Genomic DNA, 22,422 nt, shown 5'->3' with positions numbered 1-22,422 from the left:
CTTTACCAAAAATTTAAAAGGTTAGCTGGGCTTGTTGGCGCATCACTGTAGTTCCAGGTATTTGCTGAAGCAGGAAGATGGCTTGAGCCCAGGAGTTCCAGGTTGCAGTGAGCTATGGTTGTGTCACTACACTCTAACCTGGGTGACAGAGTGAGACTCTGCCTCTAAAAAATATACAAATAAATAAATAAATAAATAAATAAATAAGTAAAATAACTAGAAGAGAACAATCTGATTGCTTCCAGCATAAAGACAAATATTTAAGGTGATGCATATTCTGAGTACACTGATTTGCTCTTTGCAAATTATATAAACATATTAAATGATCACATACCCTGAAACTATGTACATCTATTATGCATTTTTAAATAAATTAAATAAGAATTTATAAAGAATATAAGGTTTCTTTCTCATAAGAAAAATATCTTATCTTCAAATACATTTGCTCTTTCATGAGGCCTAGCTCTAGTTTTAAATACATGGCTGGGGTAGGGGTGGGGAATCCTGAAACCACCTTGAGCTGTGGAGCAATGCATATTGGGAAAATCCCAGGGTCAGAGATCATGCACTCTTGCCCAAATGGAGAAGTTCAAATCACCTTCCACACTCAGCAAAGATGATTCCTCTGCCTTGTTGGATTGTCTCCCCGATGGGAGCTCACTATGGGGCAGGACATCTCACTCCACTGCTAGACAGTTTCATTTCTTTTCTTTTCTCCTTTCTTTTCTTTTCCTTTTATTTTCTTTCTTTCTTTCTTTTTTTAATGGACTTTCACTCTTGTTGCCCAGTCTGGAGTGCACTGGCACGATCTCGGCTCACTGCAACCTGCACCTCCCGGGTCCAAGTGATTCTCTTGCCTCAGCCTTCTGAATACCTGAGATGACAGGTGCCTGCTGTCACGCCAGGCTAAATTTTTGTATTTTTAGTAGAGACAGGGATTCACCATGTTGGCCAGGCTGGTCTCAAACTCCTGACCTCAGGTGATCTGCCTGCCTTGGCCTCCCAAAGTGTTGGGATTACAGGCATGAGCCACCGCACCTGGCCTGCTGGACAGTTTCTACTGCTGGAAAGGTCTTCTTTAGGCCAGATGCAGTGGTTCACATCTGTAATCCCAGCACCTTCAAAGGCCGAGGAGGATCGCTTGAGCCTAAGAGTTGGATGGAGACCAGCCTGGGCAACATGACAAGACTCTGCAAAAAATTTAAAAATTCTCCAGGCATGGTGGTGCATGCCTATGGTTCCAGCTACCTGGGATGCTGAGGTGGGAGCGTCACTTGAATCTGGGAGGTTGAGATTGCAGTGAGTTGTGATGGTGCCACTGCACTCCAGCCTGGGTGATGGAGCTAGACCCTGTCTCAAAAAAATAAAATAAAGGTCTTTTGGATATAAGGATCTAAAAGTGGGAAGTGCCTGAGAGAGAGGATGGACAGCCCTTCCTCCAGGAAGCCTTTCTGGCCTTCTCTCCCCAAGTGAAGGCCAGAGGCTTTTCTACCCCTCCCTGCAGGGGAACAGTGAGGAGTAGAAAAAAGGACAGGGAGGTGGCATAGGACAGAGAGGGAAACAGGGAGAGAGAGAGAGAGAAAGAAAAATAAGGAAGCAGAGCCAGTGAAAAGGCATGACAGAGAGGGAGGGAAAAAGAGAGAGAGAGAGAAAGAGAGAGAGAGAAGGGGAGAATGGGAGGAAGAGAAGGAAGGAAGGAGGGAGGGGGCAGGAAGGGAGAAGGAAGGAGGGCTCCATGGTGAGATGTAGAGACTGAGAGACCCCCTCGCACTGTGCCTCCAACATCTGCCCAGAGGCGTGTGCTTGCGCCATCAGACAAGGAGAGCAGATGTGGGGTTTAAAAAGGTCTGTCCTTCCTGAACACCTCATCCTGTCCTGTGCTGACCTCCTGCTGATGGCCTGCTCTGTCCAGAACTATGGGGAGGGCACAGAGAGGGCGGCCCTCCCTGACTCGCAGTCCCAAGGAGCAAGGATGAGCTGGTTCCTGCCCCAGTCCAGCACAATTCAAGGTCTTGGGAAACTTCTAGCCCCAACATGAAGGTCAGAAACCCTCACGGGGCTGAGTCTTGAACTAACAAATGGACTCTCTGTGATGAAGGTATGTGTGTTCCTATGAAGAGGCCACATGGCTAACCTGTAAAGAGAAACTGAATGTCCTCATATAGGAGCTATCAGAGCCTTTCCTGAAAGCATGTTTTAGAGGGCACAAGAGGTGAGGGTTGTGAGTAGGGCAGCAGGTGCAGAGGGCAGCTGAATGGAGGTGGTGGGTAATTCTGACTTCTGCCACAGCTGGCTCTGGGGTACTGGGGTCATTCTGAGCCTGGGGTGGAGGTTTCCCTGCTGACCTGGGGCAGGAGGACTTCCAACTCTTTCCCTGTGAGTCTTCATATTTAGGACTCAACCTCCAGCCCTGCAGGCTCTTCTCAGCCCTGGCATCCCAGGAAAGGAAAGAAAAACAGCCCTGTATCCTGATGAGGGCAATGACCCCTCTTGTGTGGGCATTGTCTGACAGGGCTTTCAACCCACTCTTATTTGTTCTGGGCTGGGTTCAAGCCCAGATACTCCACAGGGTATTGGACGACTAGGCAAGCTGTCACCTGTCTGAGCCTCGGTTTCCTCACCTGTAAAATGGGGATAACAGTACCACAAAGTATAGCAGGAGGCTGCAGAGAGGCTCTTCCTGATGACTACAACTGCTTTGTCAGTTGTACAGTGCGGAGAAAGAAAAGGAAGAACAGGCAAAGACAAGACCAGCTGTATTTGCATCACTCTCCAGGGAGCTTAAATATTAATTGCTCTCCAAGCTGGTTTCTCATCTGTAATTAATTCTCACTGAATCGACTCAGTCCCAATGGGCAGGATGGCCATCACCAACATGACTTATTTCAAAAACTAGAGCATAATCAGAATTGCCACAAACATCCGTTCTTAAAACTCATGCACCAGCTGGAAGTGCTAAGTGCCAGCCTCACCATCCATCACTCCCTGAAAGGGTTCTGCTGTCTCATCAACTCATCAACTCGGGCCCATAATCACACCTGGGGGTCCTGGCAGCCATCTGAGTGGGAGGAAGGGTGGAGAAGCCACCCAGTCCTCATTCCTTTATTCATTCAGCAAGTATTTGGAGTACCTGCTTTGTCAATTGTACAGGGCTTTGCAAGCCCTGAGGAGACAGTGGGAGCATGGAGAGATGCACTTCTGCTCTCAGAGAGTTTGCAACCTGGGTAATTGTTCCAAAGCCATGAGTAAAAAGACTATTTCAATACAGGGGTCTAAGTGTTGTTTGTGATGGGGAAAAGCAAAGGATCCAGCAAACCAGAGAAGGGAGACCTGGCTTGGCCATAGGAAAGCCTTCCAAGGAGGCAGTGACTATGCTGAGACGAGAGGCGAGCATCCCAGGCAGAAGGGATGGCAGGTGCAAAGGCCCTGAGGCGGATGAGGAGCTGAGGGGTGGAGCATGGTTTGGGCAGAGTGTGTAGCCGTGTGTGCAATGATCGCGTAATGCTGAGAATATACTGAAAACCATGAAATTGTACACTTCAGAGAGCTGAAATGCACAGTATGAGACTTGTATCTCAATAAAGCTGTTTAAAAAAACTGGGTAAGAAAGTCACAGATTGAGAGAATGTGCACAATCCCCAGATCTGAAGGTAGACTTGTGTCCAGAATACTTAAAGAGCTCCTAAGAGCAATACAAAAAAGATACCTCAATTTTTTTAAAAAAGCAAAAGAAACATTCAAAAGCCTTCCCAAATGGCTAATAAACAGAACGAAGGATTCAATTTCATTAATCAACAGGGAAATGCAAATTAAGCCACAGGGAGACACCACTACACAATCGCCAGAATGGCCACGAGTACAGAGGCCAACGATACCAACATGTTGGCAAGAGCATGGAATAAACGCTGGTCTCATACACTGGGGGGGAATATACATTGTTTTAACCTCTTTGTTAACCTATCTGGCAGTTTCTAGTAAAGCTATGTTGATGCTTACCCTGTGACCCTGCAATTCCTCTCCTGGGTAAATACCAAGGAGAAATGACATCAGGTGTTTATGGTGATGTTCACAGCAGCTTTCTAATAGCCCAGACTGAAGCCACCCACATGCTCATGCACAGGAGCACAAACAACCCAACTGTGGGCTGTCCCTACCCAAGAACACTGACACCCGTCAACAGCTGGCTCAGTCTCACAGACTGTTGAGCTGAAGCAGCCAGACACGTAACAGTACATAATTTATGATTCCATTCCATTCAAGAACAAGCTAAACCAATCTCATGTGACAGCAAAACAGGGGTAACCTTTGGGAGGGTATTACAGGAATCTTCTGGGATGATGGAAATGTTCTATCCGGGTGGGAGTTACAAGTGTACAAACACACGCCCCTAGGGGAGGGAAGACAAGCAAGGGCTCCCCATTTTTTTCACCTCTCCTCCAAACTCTTCATGGCGCCTCCTGCCCTCAGCACCAAGTTAAACTCCTTGGCCTGGTGACCATGTTCCTGCAGGAGCTGGTGTAGCCACCTCTGCAGCTTACGGCTCACTTCTGTGTAACAGTCGTTCTCTAATTTGAGTGTGCATCCAAATTACCAGCCAGGCTTAGGAAAACACAGATTGCTGCCCACCCTCCACTCCGCCTGAGTTTCCATTCAGCAGGTCTGGGCTGGGGGCTGGATCACTTTCATTTCTCCCAATTTCCCCGGTGATGCTGTCACTGCTGGTCTGAAGACTATGCTTTGAGAACTACTGCTTTCTAGGAATCCTCTTCTCCAGCCTCTGTGTCTTTGTTCTGCGCTTCCATCATCCAATATACATCTTGCTGATCTTTCAAAGGTACTTTAAAGACCACCTCCTTCACGAGGCCCTCTTGGGTTACTTCAGCAGTCAGTCTAAGGGCCTCTCGAGTGTCCTACTCCAGAAATTTGGGGTCAGAGCCTGAAGGGAGCTACTCTAATCTCAGAAATGTCTTTGAAGTCTATTATTTTCACTTAAAAAATACGTATTTTACATTAGTCTCTGAAATATATCCGTATCTAATTTGTTTAAAATTACGTATCTGGAGCAAAATGGAGGTTCTTAGAAAATACACCATGTTGGCCGGGCGCGGTGGCTCAAGCCTGTAATCCCAGCACTTTGGGAGGCCGAGACGGGCGGATCATGAGGTCAGAAGATCGAGACCATCCTGGCTAACACGGTGAAACCCCGTCTCTACTAAAAAATACAAAAAACTAGCTGGGCGAGGTGGCGGGCGACTGTAGTCCCAGCTACTCAGGAGGCTGAGGCAGGAGAATGGCGTAACCCCAGGAGGCGGAGCTTGCAATGAGCTGAGATCCGGCCACTGCACTCCAGCCTGGGTGACAGAGCGAGACTCCGTCTCAAAAAAAAAAAAGAAAATACACCATGTTTAGCCAGAGGCCTTTAGCCCTCGTGGGCACCTACTGCACAGCTGGGGCTGGGTTACACGTATGCCAGTCTGAAAAAGCAACAGCTTTTACAAAATAGTGCGTTGGCAGACTATTCACGTATCCTACATGTTTCCGTTACTCCCCTCTAACAAAGAGAGAGCAGTGTGCCTCACTCACTTGTTTTCGCCTTCAGATTTGCTCGGCTTTGTTCACAACTGTGCTTAATGTCTGACACGTCAATGATTAGGCTGTTACAGATCAATTAAGTAAAAATTGCTGAGGGTGGAACCTGAGCATCTGTGTTTGCTTGTTTGTTTGTTTGTTTGTGAAAGGATCTCACTCTGCCACCCAGGCTGGAGTGTAGTGGTACGCTCATAGCTCACTGAAGCCTCAAACTCCTAAGCTCAAGTGATCCTCCCATCTCAGCCTCCCAAGCAGCAGGGATTACAGGCATGTGCCACCATGTCTGGCTAATTAAATTTTTTTTTTTTTTTTTGTAGTGATGGGGTCTCACTATGTTTCCCAGGATGGTCTCAAACTCCTGGCCTTAAACAATCTTCCCACCTTGGTCTCCCAAAGTATTGGGACTTCAGGTGTGAGCCCCCATACCGGGCCTAAATGTGCCATTCTTAACAGGCCTCTGGGCCTTTACAAACGTTGATCCCGTTGCCAGGCACAGCCTTCTTCACTGCACCCCCGCCTGGCTTTTCAACACATTTTCCTCTGGGCATCCCTCTCCAACTCCAAGAAGACTGGGATGGATGCCTCCTCCGAGCCCCCAAAACCTCGGTATACCACCCACCATGGTGTTACTATTGTTCTTTTTCATGCCAGTCTCTCTCTCTAGACCATCAGTGCCTTGAGGGCAGAGACCCTGCCGTCACTCACTCCCTGATACGTCACCCAGACCAGGTGCTCAGAAAGTTAATTTTCTGATTTTAATTTGTTTGTTTGTTTGTTTGTTTTGTAGGGACAGGGTCTTGCTATGTTGTTCAGCCTGGAGTGCAGTGGCTGTTCACAGGTACGATCAGGGTCCACTGCATCCTGGGCTCAAGCGATTCTCCTGCCTCAGCCTCCCAAGTAGCTAAGACTACAGGCATCCACCCCCATGTATGGCAGGAAGTATTATTGGACTGAAGAAAGGATAGGACTGCTGGGAGGAGAACTTGCTCCACCATCACTCATTCATTGGCTACATACTGAGCATCAGTTGTGTACCAGGCTTCACAAGCCACTGGGAACAAGGGTATAGTCCAGCTCTTTGCCCTTAAGGAGCTCAGAGTTTAGTGATGAAGGCAGAGAGCAAACAAGCACCTAAAATTAGCCCCAAAACACAATCAGCAAAACCTGACAACTGACGGAGAGACATACAACCCAATAACCATAGCTGAGAGGTCAATAAGCCTCTCTCAACAATGGACAGAAAGTGAGGATGCAGAAGACTCAAAAGGATCCATCAGCTCGCCCCACACAGCATTCACAGAACACCCCACCCAACACGAGCAGAGGGCCCATCCTTCTCAAATACACGTGGAACACTCCCCAGGTATGCTAGGGCGTATGCTGGGCCAGAAAATACATTTAAGTAAATTTAAAAGGACTGAAACCATACAAAATATGTTTTCCAACCACAACGGGATTAGCAGAAGGATAAATTAGAAATCAGCAGCAGAAGATGTGGGAAACACACAAATACTTGGAAGTTACATGACACAGTTGTAAACAATCCATGGGTCAAAGAAGAAATCACCAAGGGGATTATTAATGGAAAGTATTGGGAGCTGCATGAAAATGAAAACACAACATAACCAGTAACAAATATATAAATTAGGTACTTTCGAACAGTGAAAGGTGGTGTGAAGAAAATGAGGTGTGAGATGGAGTGCAGAGGAGAGAAGTACACCCACAGCACGTCACCCTCCCCATGTCCACACCCTTGCCACAGCCTCATTGGAGGGGAGAGCACATCCCTGCCCCTTATGCCTTTGGGCCTGGCCATGGCACCTGCTGCTGTCAATGGGGTGTGTGTGGAAAGGATGATGTGCCAGTTGTGAACTTGATTCTAAGATGCCCTCTGCTGTGTCTCCTGCCATCACCATGGGAAGAGCTTCCCGGGGCACATGCTGCCCCTTCAGCCTAGGCCCCAGTATGAACACACAAGAAGCAGAGCCACCAAGATGAATCCAGCTTTCACTCAGCTTCCTCTGCACCTAGGACTACCCAAGGATATGAAAGGAGAAGCTTGACAAGTGAAGTTTTCAAGGGGACTAACCCAGCTGGGAGGCATGACCTGTTGCTTTTCTACCTTTCTCCTTCTTCCTGACTGGGATATAGATGTAATGGTTAGAACTGCAGCAGCCATTCTGTGTTCATGAGAAACCTTGGAAATGGATGCTGCAGATGGAACTTTAGTCCTGAGACTGTGTGGAGTTGCCAAATTTGACCTGGATCTCCTGCTTCTGGATTTATTTCACATGAAAGAAGAATCCCTAAATTACTTAAGCCATCGTAATTGGGTTTTTGTTACTAGCAGTCAAACACAGTTCCTAACCAACACATAATGTTTAGGAAAAACTTCTGTAGTAGACTGTCTTTTCCAACAATACCCACAACAATATCTCCTACCTCAATGGTCTTTATACAATATGAGCTCAATATTCCTCCCATTGAAGAGCAGAGACTATGTCCCCTCCCGTTGAACCTGGGTAGACCTTTGTGACTGTCTTAACTCATAGGGTATGGTGGAAGTGGTGCTACAGGACGTCCAAGGCCAGATCATAAAAATGCCATGAACTTCTACTTGCTCTCTCAGGACACTTACTCTTAGGACCCAGCCACCATGCTGTGCAGAAGCCCAAACTCATGTAGGCAGAGACCACATGGAGTGGCCACAGACAAGTGTTCTGGCCAACCTCCCAGCTTAAGTCTCGGACAACAGCCAGTCTCAACCACCTGATGTGTGAGTGAAGATGTAGGGAACTGAAGGCCCGTGGGACGTGACCAACTCGGCATTCCACTGGAGGCTATATGATCAAACAGCAAACTGTTTATCATGAACGCAGAATGTGGGCAAACTCACAACTGCGCCTGCCGAAAGAAGGTTTGCTGGAGGCATTCACTCCCTGGCGCTTCTCCTTTCATATCCTTGGGTAGTCCTAGTTGCAGAGGAAGCTGAGTGAAAGCTGGATTCATCTTGGTGGCTCTGCTTCTTGTGTGTTCATACTGGGGCCTAGGCTGAAGGGGCAGCATGTGCCCCGGGAAGCTCTTCCCATGGTGATGGCAGGAGACACAGCAGAGGGCATCTTAGAATCAAGTTCACAACTGGCACATCATCCTTTCCACACACACCCCATTGACAGCAGCAAGTGTCATGGCCAGGCCCAAAGGCATAATGGGCAGGAACGTGCTCTCCCCTCCAATAAGGCTGTGGCAAGGGTGTGGACACGGGGAGGGTGACACTGCGACATCTAGAGAAAGCAGTCTTGCAAGCCGACTCTGGACTGAGCAGCTGACCCCTTCTTCCACCCCACTTCTCACTATCTCTTTTGCCTAATAAATACAGAGGACTGTGTAAAGCTCAGGGCCCCTCTCTACTAGAGGCAAGGTGCCCCCTGACCCGTTCTTCCAAATATACTCTTTTGTCTACTGTGTAACCCGCACAGACCTAGGGAGACTGAATAAAGGGGGTGAATGCGGGAATGAAAGACAAGAGACAAAAGAGTATATTTGGAAGAAGGGGTCACCTTGCCTCTAGTGGACAAGAGCCCTGAGCTTTACACAGCACTCTGTATTTACTAGGCAAAAGAGATCGTGAGAAGTGGGATGGAAGAAGGGGTCAGCTGCTCGGTCCAGAGTAAGCTTGCAAGACTGCTTTCTCTAGATGTCGCAGTGGAAAACATCAGCGCCAGGGAGTGATTGCCTCCAGCAAACCTTCTGTCGGCAGGCGCAGTCGTGAGTTTGCCCACATCCTGCGTTCATGATAAACAGTTTGCTGTTTGATCATATAGCCTCCAGTGGAATGCTGAGTTGGTCACGTCCCACAGGCCTTTGGCTTCCTACATGAAGACACCTCCAGGTGATCCCAGCTCCTAGCCATCAGGTCACCCCCAGTCTTTGAATCTTCCAGTTGAGGCCCCAGACATCATGGAACAGAGACCAACTCCCACCACCATGCCCTGTCCAAATATCTAGTCCAGAGAATCTGTGAGCATAACAACATGGTTGTCTTACGCCACTAAGTTCTGGGGCACCACTAGTTTGCAGTGGTAACACTTGAGCTGAGACCTCAATGGGAAGATTGGGGTAGGCCACTCCAGTAGAGGAAAGAGCAGAACTGTAAGATGTGAACGCATTTGTGTTATTTGAAGAACAGTAACAAGGCCAGTGTGGCTGAAGGCAGTGATGAAGAAAACGGTAAAGGAGGTACTGCAGAGAGGTGGAGAGGGGCCAGGTCACGTGGGCCTCCTGTGTGAGGAAACTTCTCCTGGGGCAGGATGGTGACAACTTCCAGAGTTCTCTCCCAATCAGCAGACTGGCTTCTGAACAGGCCTTCTATGCCTTAGCCCAAAGGAGCGACCCTTGGTAAGAACTTTTGGTTTCTTCTAGGAGAGACTTGCTTTAGATGAAAAAACAGAGGACAGAAGGTGTCCAGGGGCCACACCTGTTCAAAATCTCTAGCTGTTCACCATATACAAGGAAAGGCACAAGCTCCTTGGCCCAGCATTTTTGGTACTTCTCGATCTGGTCCTAGCCTTATTTGGGGGACCCATTACTTGATCCCTGATTCTGCCTCCTACCTGCCTTTCCAACATTTTCTGTGTTCTAACCATGTGCGATGATGTGCTATTCTCCAAACATACCATGAGCCTGTGAGCAGTTGCTCATGCTGACTCCCTTGCTTTACGTGCCCTCTTCCACCACTACCCTGGCCTGGTGAGCTCCCTCAGAGTCCATCTCAATGGCACCTCTTCTGCAAACCTTCCTGCATATCTCAAAGTGAGTATGTCTTTCCCTCCCTCATGCCCCTGCAGATTCTGCACAAAACTACAGTTCTGCAAATTATACTTACACAGAGTAATGTAAATTGTCTGTTCACATATTGATTTCTCCTCCCCACCTCCACCCTCTCTCCCTGCAAAACGAAAACTACTCAAGGGCTAGTTCTGAGCCTTATTCAGCTTTGGGACTCCAAGGCCTATTTCAGTGTCTACAGTAAACATCCTGTGATGTTTCCAGAATGAATGGGCAATTCAGAAGGATAGATGAATGGATGGATTGCTGGTTGGATGGGCAGATGAGGAATAGATGGATGGTTGGATGGGTGGGTAGACATTTGAGCAGTAGATTAATTGGGAGTGAATGAGTGTATGGTTGTGTCACTTGATGCATGAATAGATGAAAGGACAGATGAGTGGGTGAAAGGCTGGCTGGCTAGGTGGATGGGTAGAGATTGACAGATGGGCAGGTAAGGAATGTTCTTATGACTGGGTTCCTGGAAGGATGGAAGGCAGCCGTTAAACCAGAAGTCAGTAAGCTTTTTCTGTAAGGGGCCAGATGATAAATATTTTAAGCTTTGTGACCCACATATGGTTTCAGTCGCATATCCTCCTTTGTCTTTTTTCACAAATGTTTTAAAATGTAAACTCCATTCCTACAGAGCCCATAGGCTACACAAACCCAGGACCGTGGCCATCAGGATGACTGGAATTCATGGCAGCCACTGAGTTAGCTATAGCTACCATGTAACAAGCAACAGAGCTGCACCCCAAACACAGAAGGCCACCCCCACCCCCAACAACAATAGCACAATGTAGCCAGGACCTTTCCTGCTGGGGAGATTTGGGAGGCACCGTCAGCTCCTCCTTATCACTGGGGACAGCTTTGGTATCTCAACAGCATCAATCTCTAAGACAAAATTCTGAAGAACTTGCCAAGCTTAACAACCAGGGATAGATTCAAAGCTGAGGAGTGGTGGAGAGTGCCCGAAAGTCTATGGGTCTCCTTCAAGACTCATGTCCCTAGCTAGGACCTGGAGTCACACTGGGAGATGCCTGCCCCCTTTATCCTCGTAAGCACTGATATAAGATACAGCTCCAGACCACAACTTCCTGCAACCAGCTTCTGAGTGGTGACTGTTATTTTATTTATTTATTTATTTTGAGACAGAGTCTCGCTCTGTCACCCAAGCTGGAGTGCAGTGACACGATCTCGGCTCACTGCAACCTCCGCCTCCTGGGTTCAAGTGATTCTCCTGTCTCAGCCTCCCAAGTAGCTGGGATTACAAGTGCCCACCACCATGCCCGGCTAATTTTTGTATTTTTAGTGGAGATGGGGTTTCACCATGTTGGCCAGGCTGGTCTGGAACTCCTGATCTCAGGTGATCTGCCCACCTCGGCCTCCCAAAGTGCTGCGATTACAGGCATGAGCTGATGACTTTTATGGGCTCTCCCTTCACCCCATCCTTAGGATATTATTATGGATTACCAGGGGCTTCAATGTCTTTCCAACTGGCAGGAAGCAGAGCAAACACAGATGCAAGTTTCCTAATTAAAACCCTCTTAAAAAGTCATAAAAAAAAAAATGCCCAGCCCCTCTGTCATGCTGCCAGCCCAGAAACAAGGGAGAAAGAAGAAAAAAAAAATGGGAAACTGATCCTTCCAGCCTTCACCAAATAGATCTTTTAGGTGTAAAAGCTGAATGGGGGCTGGTACATTTCACACCTGAGAGCTTTGGGGTTCAAGAGTGCACACAAGGCTTTCATCCTGAGGGGACAAAAATGAGGAGCCAAGAGCACCAGCCCAGAGTAATGCTCTATCTGCCCTCCTGGGTTCCCGGCTGCTATCAGCTCACGTGGGGATGTGATGCCAGGGTGACACTGTTGATAGGGACCTCAGTTGGGTTCAAGAGGCCTGGCTTGGTGTTGAGTGCTCTGGTACACCCAGAGATGGTCCCTGCCCCATGGAGCTCCCAAGGCAGCCAGGAACACCCAGTGAATGCGAGGGCAGTGGCCTGGGAGCCAGGAGCCCCGGCACTTGTCCTGGCTCCACCACTGTGTGACGCGGGCCATGTCACCTCCTCTGGGCTTCCACATCACCACCTACAAAATGTCCAGGTGCACATCCCCAGCTCTGACATTCCTGGAGATGGTGAATGATTCAAAGCACCACAGAACCCAATGCTCAACCATGGCAAGAGTGCAAATGGCCCAGAGAGCTCAAAGGAGCGGGGAGCCTGAGTCTGCCATGGTCCCCCACTTCCCAAGTCTTTGCTGTGCCCTCTTCTCACCCTTTCCTATGGCCTAGCCCCGAACATCACCTCCTCAGGGAAGCCTGCCCAAGGTTGTCGGTCACCCCCCTCATCCGTCCCCTTTGCTGGCCAGAAAGCTCCTGGGGAAGGGCCCTGTCTGATCTGTCTTCCCATTCTCCAGTTCTTGTCATGCAGCGAGAGTTCAAAACAATGTCTGCTGAACTGAACTGAGGTGACTGCAAAGGGATACTCTGTGAGCTGTCCTGTGAGTTATGAAGGGGAGCACTGCCTGATGTTCAGGCTGTCCCCAAGTCTGGCCTCCTTTCCTCTGAAAGCCCAAAGGAGTACCCTCACCACCAGCTTAGGCACTACCACCCCGATGCTAAGGAGACTGAGGAAGACTCTTGATACCCTCAGCTGCTCTGTCACCAGGCAGACACCTTTTCCATACGAACCTAAACATCACACGCATACAGGTACACAAACTCACATACACAAACTCACACAGAGCAATGCCCAGAAACACCTCACTATCCTCTTCCTGCCTTTCTCAGCAAGAGGGCTAAGGAAACCTCAAACATCCTGCCCAAAACCTCAGCCCATGCCCCCACGCACCCCATCCCTGAGCAAGGAGACGTATCCGCTGTCTGCCCGCAGAAGCACATTAATCAGGAGACGGACTTCCCTGAAAAGCCTTGGTGAGTGCCTGCCTGCTGCCAGGCCTCTGTTAATGGAAATCACCTCTGTCTCCACATTGCTTTCCTGCCTCTTATATCACAGACTTCTAAAAGGGCAATTAGTTTTGGACAATTAAAATGATTAACTCACCAGATGTAAGTGCTGGAGCATCTCCACGTATCTGCAGAGGGAAAGAGGGTTGAGGCTGCATTAATCCCCATCCTGTGTAAGCCCAGGAGGGTGACGTTTTGTTTACAAGCTCAAGGCCACAGGCAGCTCCTTGGGGACTCACGCTTTCTCTGAAGATAGCAGTTCCTGTGCGATGACAAGGGCTCTGGACTGTCCTTCCACCTGTGGGAGGAAAGAGAGCAATCAGGTGGGACAGGCATCAGTGGTTTCTAGGAGGCCACCATGCTGCTGGAGGCAAGTTCCAAGCATTTCTCAGACCATTTCCTGGTACGCATTACCTGTATGTTCTTCAACAACTTATTTAACCTCTCTGCACCTCAGTTTCCTCATCTGTAAATGTGGATTTTATTTTATTTTAAAAATGTATTTATTTTATTTGAGACAAGGTCTTGCTCTATCACCCAGGCTGGAGTGCAGTGGCATGATCTCAGTTCCCTGTAGACTCGAACTCTCAGGCTCAAGCGATCCTCCTGCCTCAGTCTCCTGAGTAGCTGGGACTATAGGTATGCACCACCACACCTGGCTAATTTTTAAAATTTTTTGTAGAGACAGGGTCTCACTACATTGACCAGTTCAAGGCTGGTATTGAACTCCTGGGCTCAAGCAATCCGCCCACCTTGGCCTCCCAAAGTGCTGAGATGATAGGCGTGAGCCACTGAGCCCAGCTATAAATGCAGATTTTAACAGAACCTAACTCTGAAGGTTGTTGAGCTAATGCCCAGCATGGCACCTGCCATTTAGTAAATGCTCAATGGCCATGATGATGGCATGACCTTTATATCCCACTTCATGACCCCACCAATCCTGAGCAACCTGTGGTTCCCCGTACTGAGGAATTCTGTCTTTTCTCTTGCTTTTGTACATGCTGTTCCCTCAGCGTCCTTTCCCCCTCCTCTACCTGGCTAACTCCTAGTCATCCTGTAAAACTTAGCCACGGCAGCACCTCATCCAAGAAGCCTCTCCTGATCCTCCCCACTCAATGGCCTGGGCTAGGTATCCTTTCTGAGCATCCCCCTCTCATGACACTTATCATTACTGTGAAACAATCACATCTCTCCAGGAGGGCAGGGACCAGAAACTTCTACCTCTGCATGACCAGTGCTTAGCGTATAGTAGTTCTCTGTTGGCTGAAAGAGTGAGTGAGTCAGTGAGTGCACATTCATTCCCCTTGGGAAGCACTAACTCTGCAGGCTGACCTCAGATGGTAAGCTGTTTAACCCATCTGAGCCCCAGTTTCCACAACTATATGATTTGGAAATAGACTGAGATTATGTCTATAAACAGGAAGGATGGGCAGGGCTGAGACAGATGCCTGGGCCTTCTGCCACAAGCAGGCTCCTGCTGGGTGGCCCCAAACCTGCCGGATATCAGACACAACTAGTGGCTGAGATCCAGAGATGCAAAGACACGCTGTGGCGGCCTGATGAAACTGACAGGGGAGGCTGTGAATGTGCAGGCATGGCTGGCTGTGGGTGGCCCATGGCAGAGCAGAGGGCACTCAGCTGGGAACACCTGCCTCCTGGTACAATTCTGCACAAGTCACTTTCAAGGTCAAGCCTCCGTTCCCCATATGTGGACAAACTAACTTCTAAATTCCCTTCTGTGCTGAACCTTGCGTGTTACTAAACTTGAGGAGCCACTCGTCAAGTGAGTGATCCACTCTAGCGATGAGAAAATCACTGCTGAGAAAGTCACTGCATAGTGTTGTGGTTAAAAGCATGGGTTCTGAGGCCGGGCACAGTGGCTCATGCCTGTAATCCCAGCACTTTGGGAGGCTGAGGCGGGTAGATCATGAGGTCAAGAGTTTGAGACCAGCCTGTCCAACATAGTGAAACCCCGTCTCTACTAAAAATACAAAAAGAATTAGCCAGGCATGGTGGCAGGCACCTGTAATCCCAGCTACTCAGGAGGCTGAGGCAGGAGAATCGCTTGAACTCAGGAGGCAGAGGTTGCAGTGAGCTGAGACTGTGCCATTGCACTCCAGCCTGGGCAACTGAGTGAGACTCCATCTCCAAAAAAAAAAAAAAAAAAAAAAAAAAAAAGGCACGGGCTTTGGAACTAGGAAGTTTCCTGCCTCTGACTCTTATTTGTTGAACAAGTCATTGAGCTCTCTGTGCCTCAATTTTCTTACCTGTGAAATGGCCACAGTAGGAGAATAGTATCCAGCACATATGCATGTCATAAGGATCAGATGAGCATCTATATAGAGAATCTCTCACACTTGGAACTGTGCCGGGCACAAGGCAAGCACTATGAAATTATTGGCCATCATTATCCTTGTTGTTTTTGTCACCGAGGTGGTGCCAGAAACAAAACCAAGTAACCAGCGATAGAATAAGAAAAAAAAAATTAGAGTCAAGTAGGGGAAAGGCCTTAACTGCAAAATGAAGGCTGGGCCACTCCTCTGACAGTAGCGGCAGAGAGAGTGGAAAGCAAATGGACTCTGGAATCAATCACATCCATTTCAAACCCAGCTCCAGCACTGTTTCACGGTATGACCTCTGGCGAGTCCCTATCTCTGAGCCTCAGTGTTTTCGCTGAGATCTGGTAGAGAATAACCAACCCGGTCTCACACACTGGCTTCTTGAGGACGCGTTTCTGACTCAGGGCCTCTGCATGTGCTGTTCCCTCTTCTCGCAATGCTCTTCCCCAGATCTTCTCACTTGTACTTTCTGGTTCTTAAGGTCTCTGCTCAAAAGTCACAACCTCAACCCATGACTGCCTGACCTAAAGAACACCCCAAATCATTTTCCACCCTGGGGTTTCTCCATCTTGGACTGTTGACATTTTGAAGAATAGTTTTTGCTGTAGAAGCTGTTCTTATGTATTACAGGACAACTAACAGCATCCCTGGCTTCTACCCACTGGATAACAATAGGAGCCTTCACTCCCTCATCGCCCACTGTGACAACCAAAAATGTCTTTAGACACTGCCAAATGTCCTAGGGCTTGGGGTGCTGCAAAACGTCACCCCTGGTTAAGCACCCCTGCCCCATCTTTATCCTGCTGTGCTTTTCATCAAGCAGACACGCACCAGAGCAACCTGGGCTCGCCCCTCTGCACTCAGCCTTCCTCACTCCGGATCCTCAGAATGTGGCCACAATGGCACAAAGACAACTCTGCTGGAAGTCAAGATGCCTGGATCCTCCCCCAAACAAGGCCATGGGTGGCTGTGTGGCTGTTGGCGAGCCCCTCTTGGATGCCTCCGTTTCCTCATCTGGCAAACAGGTGAGCGTTCCTACCCTGCCAGGATGAGATGACATGATGGATGGCAGCCGTCATACCATACCCAAACTTCTGGAGTTGCCATCATTACCATTGTTACAATCTCCAAGCTGTCGAGGACAGGCTTTTGGTAGGGTCCAGACACGGGCCCCTCTGCACGTCCCACCCAGCCCCTCCTGCCAGACGTGCAGATTCTGGGTGGGATGCATGGGGCAGTCCTGCTTCAGTGACTCTGGGATGATGGATGTGTCTTCGCCAGGCAGCCAACGGGGAGGCCTGGCAGTCTGTGTGCCCAAGGCACGCAGAAACTGCTTCTGGGCGTTGCCCAACTGGGCCATTTAATATAGATGTTTATTTAACCAGGAAATGAACTCCGAGGCTGACGGCAGCGTCCAGGGACAGGCTTCTGGGAACAGGGCTCCTCCCAGGAGCGTGGGGGTTGGGGGTGCCAAGGCCCATGCTATTGCTATGGCATTTCTCAGGGTGAAGCTATGGGTGTTAACATCAGGCCACCTGCCCCTGCCTGAGGCTGTCCCCAGGGCCACCGGCCTCCTCCCTGGTCCCCAGCAAACCAGCTGGTTCAACACTTGGGTATTCTGGGACCCAGGCAGGTTGGGAGGAGTAGTTCTTCCTCCAGGGAACCTCAGTGTTAGACAGTGGGTCACACAAAGAGTCAGGAATCCTGGTCCTCTGTCTCCATGCTTTAGTTTTTCCAACTGTAAAACTGAGTGCTCAGCCTCCTTCTAAGACATCAGTTCCCAAAATACAGTCTGAGAACCTCTGAGGGTCTGTAAGGTCCTCCCTTTTCCAACTACACATCTGTGTGAGCCTGGGTATTATTCATTTAAGTCAACCAAAACAATTCCAACCCACTGGGTGGGCAAGTGGATAGGTGAATCCAGCTACCTTCTGTTCAGCCAGACATTAGTATTTGTAAAAATATAAAAATGCCACTCTTCTCTCTGTTTTTTCTTGATTGTTTTAGAAACTAGGGTTGTTGGGTTTTTTTGTTTTTTTTGTTTGTTTTTTTTTGTTTTTGGTTTTTTTGGCATACAAGTGCTACTTGTATTAACATGTAATGGGTTTGTTATCTTAAAATGTATTAAAAAATGTTTTAGAATTTTCTGATTTACTTTCTAATGTGGTAAACATTGAAGATACGTGATTCATAGAAATAAAAACTCTTTGGGGCCCTCAATCATTTTTAAGAGGGGAGGTGGGTCTGAGACCAAAAACTTTTGAGAACCACTGTTTCAGAGGTTGTCACACAAAGACAGCAAAGGGTTGTGGATGGCAAAGCTCTTTGTAATCAGTAAAAAGCTATAGGGAAGTGAGGCATTAGCATAACTGTATTATTATAGGGGCCAGAGAACCCCAGGCCTTTTGGCCTGTCCCTCAGGATGGTCCCCAAGTACGCCCAGGGTTCACACAATCCTTCCCCACAATGTCCTACCTGTGGGAGAGGAAGGAACAACCTCAAGATGCCTGACTCGTCGCCTCCCCTCTCTGCGTACAGGCCTCCTGGGTCCACACCTGCTCGACCTTTAAGATGGTGTGGACTGATGTTAACACCCACCTCTTTCTTTCACTGCTCTCTGCCAGTCCTTTGCCAAGCTCCATGCCCCTAAGGCCTCTGTGTCTGGCTCAGCACACGCCCCCATCAGTTCACACCTGTCCCCCCACACCTGCAGTCACTGAGCACTCCAATCTGAATGCCCTGTGCTCACCTCCTTGAGACCTCCCCCTCAGATGTCTCTCAGCAGTGTCTCCCTCCACTCCTTCCAGCCTGGGCCTCACCACACTCCACACTGTTCTGCCTCTGAAGTCCAGGCTTCCCACCTTTCATCTCGGAACCAAGCTCCGACCCTCCCTGCACCCTTGACTGACCTCTCTCTCACTCACTCTGAGCTCCAGCCTCCTAGCCATTCCCACAGCCTCCTTCTTCCATCACCTGCATCCTTGAGTGGCTGCAGAGGCTCCCAGCACTTACAGAAAGGGGCCCCTGTGGCTCAGCCCAGGGCTGTTCCCAGTCCCCTCCACCACTCCTCCATGCCTCATGGAGCTCCAGGTGATCCCTTAAGCCTACTCTATTTTTTCCTATCTCTGGGTGAATTTGGCTCACACAGTTTTCCCATGCCCAGAATCCCCACATAGCCTCAATAAACATCTCTAGGTTACAGGCTACACCTGAGGTGCCCCCGATGCCCTGTACGCACCAGCCTCCTCTGCCACACAGCCCCCCTGAAATAACCCACATCCGCACACAAGGAAGGGGCCATCTTCTATGGCTGTTTCAAGCCCTGGGGAAATTTTCCTTGTGAGTCTTCCACGTGTTGAGGGTCCCAGGAAGGGGCCTGCTGGAGTATTCTGAAGTCATATCTGGAAATGGGAGAGTGGTCAGAAACCCAGATACATGGGGCATTAGGCTCCAGGAGAACACAGACTCCAAGTCCCCTGGGGATCACCGGGGCAGGCAGGGAACATAGGTTGGGGTTTCCAGCACAGCCTTCAACAACTGCTGGAAAACTCAGAGGCAAGGACTCAGGGAGAGGTGGCTCACTCTTTATCCCAGCTGTCACCTGTGTTCCTGGTGGCAGCTCAGTAGGAAGAGGAGGCAGAGGACAGTGAGTGCTTGTCAGGACAAGCGAGGGGAGAAGGATGGACTGAACAGCAGCCCCCTGGCTTCCCCAGGACCAGCTGGTCAGTTTCCAGATCATGCTGACTAGTCCAGTTCCTGAAGTCAGGCTGGTGTGAGTGTGGGTTTGGCCCAGCTACTTAAAAGACCTTTAAAATTGGAGAGATCTTTGGTTCTGGCTATAGTCTGTAACAAATTTGCAGAAGCAGCATGCTATCTTGGAACACCCTGAATGAGGAATCAGGAGGCCTGTCCTCTACTCCTGACTTGGTCTCCAACCTGCTGAATAGCCCTGAGCAAGGAACGAGTGACAAGCTTCAGTTTTCCTTCCAGTGAGCTCCTCTATCACTGAAACTTCGTTGAACAGTAGCTCGCCACCTCTCCCTCCCTCCACCCCCAGCAACCACTACTCTACTCCTTGCTTCTGTGAATAAGGCTATTTTATTTTTTAGAGACTTAGGGATCTCATTCCGTCACCCAGGCTGGAGTGCAGTGGCACCTGGGCTCAAGTGATCCTTCAGCCTCAGCCTCCTGAGTAGCTGGGACCACAGGCATGCACGCCATCACACCCAGCTAATTTTTTTATTTTTTGTAGAGATGAGGTCTCACTGTGTTGCCCAGGCTGGTCTCCAACTCCTGGCCTCAAGCGAACCTCCTGCCTTGGCCTCCCAAAGTGCTGGGAACACAGGAATGAGCCACCATGCCTGGACCTATATTTTAGACACCTCATGTAAGTGGAATCATGCAGTATTTGTCCATCTGTGACTGGCTTCTTTCATTTAGCATCAAGCCCTCCAAGTTCATTCACATTGTTGCAAATGGCAGAATTCCCTTCCTTTTTATGGCTGAATAATATTCCATTGTATATACAGACCACATTTTCCTTATTCACTCACCCAAGGACGGGCATTAAGAGTGTAGATCTGACCGGGTGCGGTGGCTCACACCTGTAATTCCACCACTTTGGGAGGCCAAGGCAGGTGGATCACCTGAGGTCAGGAGTTCAAGACCAGCCTGACAAATACGGTGAAACCCCATCTCTACTAAAAATATAAAAATTAGCCGGGCATGGTGGCGTGCGCCTGTGGTCCCAGCTACTCGGGAGGCTGAGGCAGGAGAATCTCTTGAACCTGGGAGGCGGAGATTGCAGTGAGCTGAGATCGTGCCACTGCACTCCAGCCTGGGTGACAGAGCTGCCTCAACAACAACAACAACAAAAAAGTATAGCTCTTACATTAAACATTCTTGCCACAGTGAAAAGAAACAGTGGTCTCTAAATGCTTCCTTCAGCTCTCTCACCTTTTGGAATCCAAAGAGAGCGGCTGTGATTGTGATTAGCAGCTCCCCATGTCTGATGGCAGGAAAGGGCCAGTGCTGGCTCAAACAAGACACAGCCCTCCCCATCTCACTTAATTCCAGAAAGGTCCAGCCATGACCTCAAACAGCCAGCTAATGGCTGGATTCTATGCCTTCGTCCCATCTGTTCTTGCCTCCTATAAACTTTCCTCCTCCTTTCTATTTAACTACATCCTGCTCTCTTCCAAGGAGCACTCAGGCCTCATCACCTCCTGGAAGCCTTCCTGACTGCTCTCTTACAACAGAGAACCCTTCCACTGCTCATGGTTTAGTTCACACAGCTGGGTATGGGGGTTGCCCCTGAGACCTAAAAATAAAATCCTAAACAACTCAACTGACTGAACAAGTCCCTTCGTGACCAAGGGAACCCCAGAAAAACCTTAAAGACTGAGTTCCCAGTCATGACATGATGGGAGATTAGACACGCATCATTATACTCCTTCCCTCTTTCAGTTTAGACACAACATCTGACCAGCACTAATGTTAAAATAGAGATCACAAGACTGACAGAATGGACTCTGTGGCAACAAGATACCAAATTATAACAAGACCTAGGGTTGTGCCAGGCAAGGGTTAAGCCACACACCCCACACTTAACTCTGTTCTCATTGCCATAAGGTTTTTCTTTTTCACCAGCAGCTAAACAAGCACTGGCCTCAAGATAGGCAATGTTGAAACAATTGCAGCTCTTCCACCATCAGACACTGACTAACTAAGCCCCCTGTTCTGCCAGCCAAGCTACAGCTCTGATTGGACAAGAGACTCACTTCTATGACTTTCTCCCAATAAGAGACCACCGACCATGGACTGGCTCTGGCTGGTTTGAGAAGGCTGTGCACTGAGTGCCTTCATGCTGCCCCTGCTTTGTCTTTTGACATATAAGGCCTAACTGTAATACATTCAAACGTTAAATCTCCACCCCAAGGTGAACATGGGACACATGCAACAAGCATGCTTGCTGATCACACGTACACACTGCCTTCTTTTATGAATATCCACAGCTCCTCCTATAACTTGATGAATATGTAAACTTGTCCAACCCCTGCAGCATAAATTCCTGTCTTATCCCTCCCTCCCTCAAAGCAGGTGCTTTGAGTATCTGCTTTGAGAAGCTGCTAAAGGCTTTAGCCAGAGGCTCACTTCCCAGCCCGAGAGAAGAGCCACCTTTCAGGCTGTAAACCTTTATAAGAAATAGTCTCTTCTCCAGATTTATAGATCTTGTCATTTTTCAGTTAAATTCCATAATCTTTCCATCTCATGTGCAACCTTGGTTTATTTTTTAAAAGTGTGACATATAACATTCAGAGAAGTACATAAAATATGAATATAAAGTTTAAAGATCATCACGTGAATTGCTTTTTCATTCTCCAATTCAACCGTAAGTTCCCCAAAGCTGGGACCCCATTAGCTTCTTCTGTGGCATCTCCCAGAGCCAAGGGCACCACGAGTGCTCCACATAGACTGGGTGATTGTTGCACATAGACCAGAGTTCAGACTTCAGTGAGCACACACGAGTCACTGAGGATCTTGTCAACAGGCAGATCTGGGTTCGGCAAGTCTGGGGTGGGACCTGGGATGCTGTGTTTCTAATGATCCCCGAGGTGCTAGGGTGCTGTTGGTCCACAAATGGCACTTTGGCCATAGGCCATTGAGAGAGAGACAGTGACCACCACCAAGTCAGGAAGGAG

At 48.8% G+C, this 22,422-nt stretch overlaps 1 protein-coding gene across 2 annotated transcripts in view; it reads right to left on the bottom strand.

Moving 5' to 3' along the window:
* Positions 1 to 22,422, bottom strand: part of FGD5 (FYVE, RhoGEF and PH domain containing 5) — a 124,419-nt gene that overhangs the window by 41,572 nt on the left and 60,425 nt on the right. For both annotated transcript variants that reach the window (XM_077993547.1, XM_015130182.3), the window contains exons 4-5: positions 13,622 to 13,680; positions 13,480 to 13,510 (exon numbers count right to left, since the gene is read on the bottom strand). In XM_077993547.1, coding sequence (XP_077849673.1) covers positions 13,480 to 13,510; positions 13,622 to 13,680 — 90 coding nt within the window. The remainder of the gene's footprint in view (positions 1 to 13,479; positions 13,511 to 13,621; positions 13,681 to 22,422) is intronic.

This window comes from Macaca mulatta, chromosome 2, assembly GCF_049350105.2.
Source record: "Macaca mulatta isolate MMU2019108-1 chromosome 2, T2T-MMU8v2.0, whole genome shotgun sequence".
Classification (NCBI taxonomy): Eukaryota; Metazoa; Chordata; class Mammalia; order Primates; family Cercopithecidae; genus Macaca; species Macaca mulatta.
The sequence above is the reverse complement of the archived record's forward strand: the minus strand, read 5'-3'. Positions and strand labels throughout refer to the sequence as shown.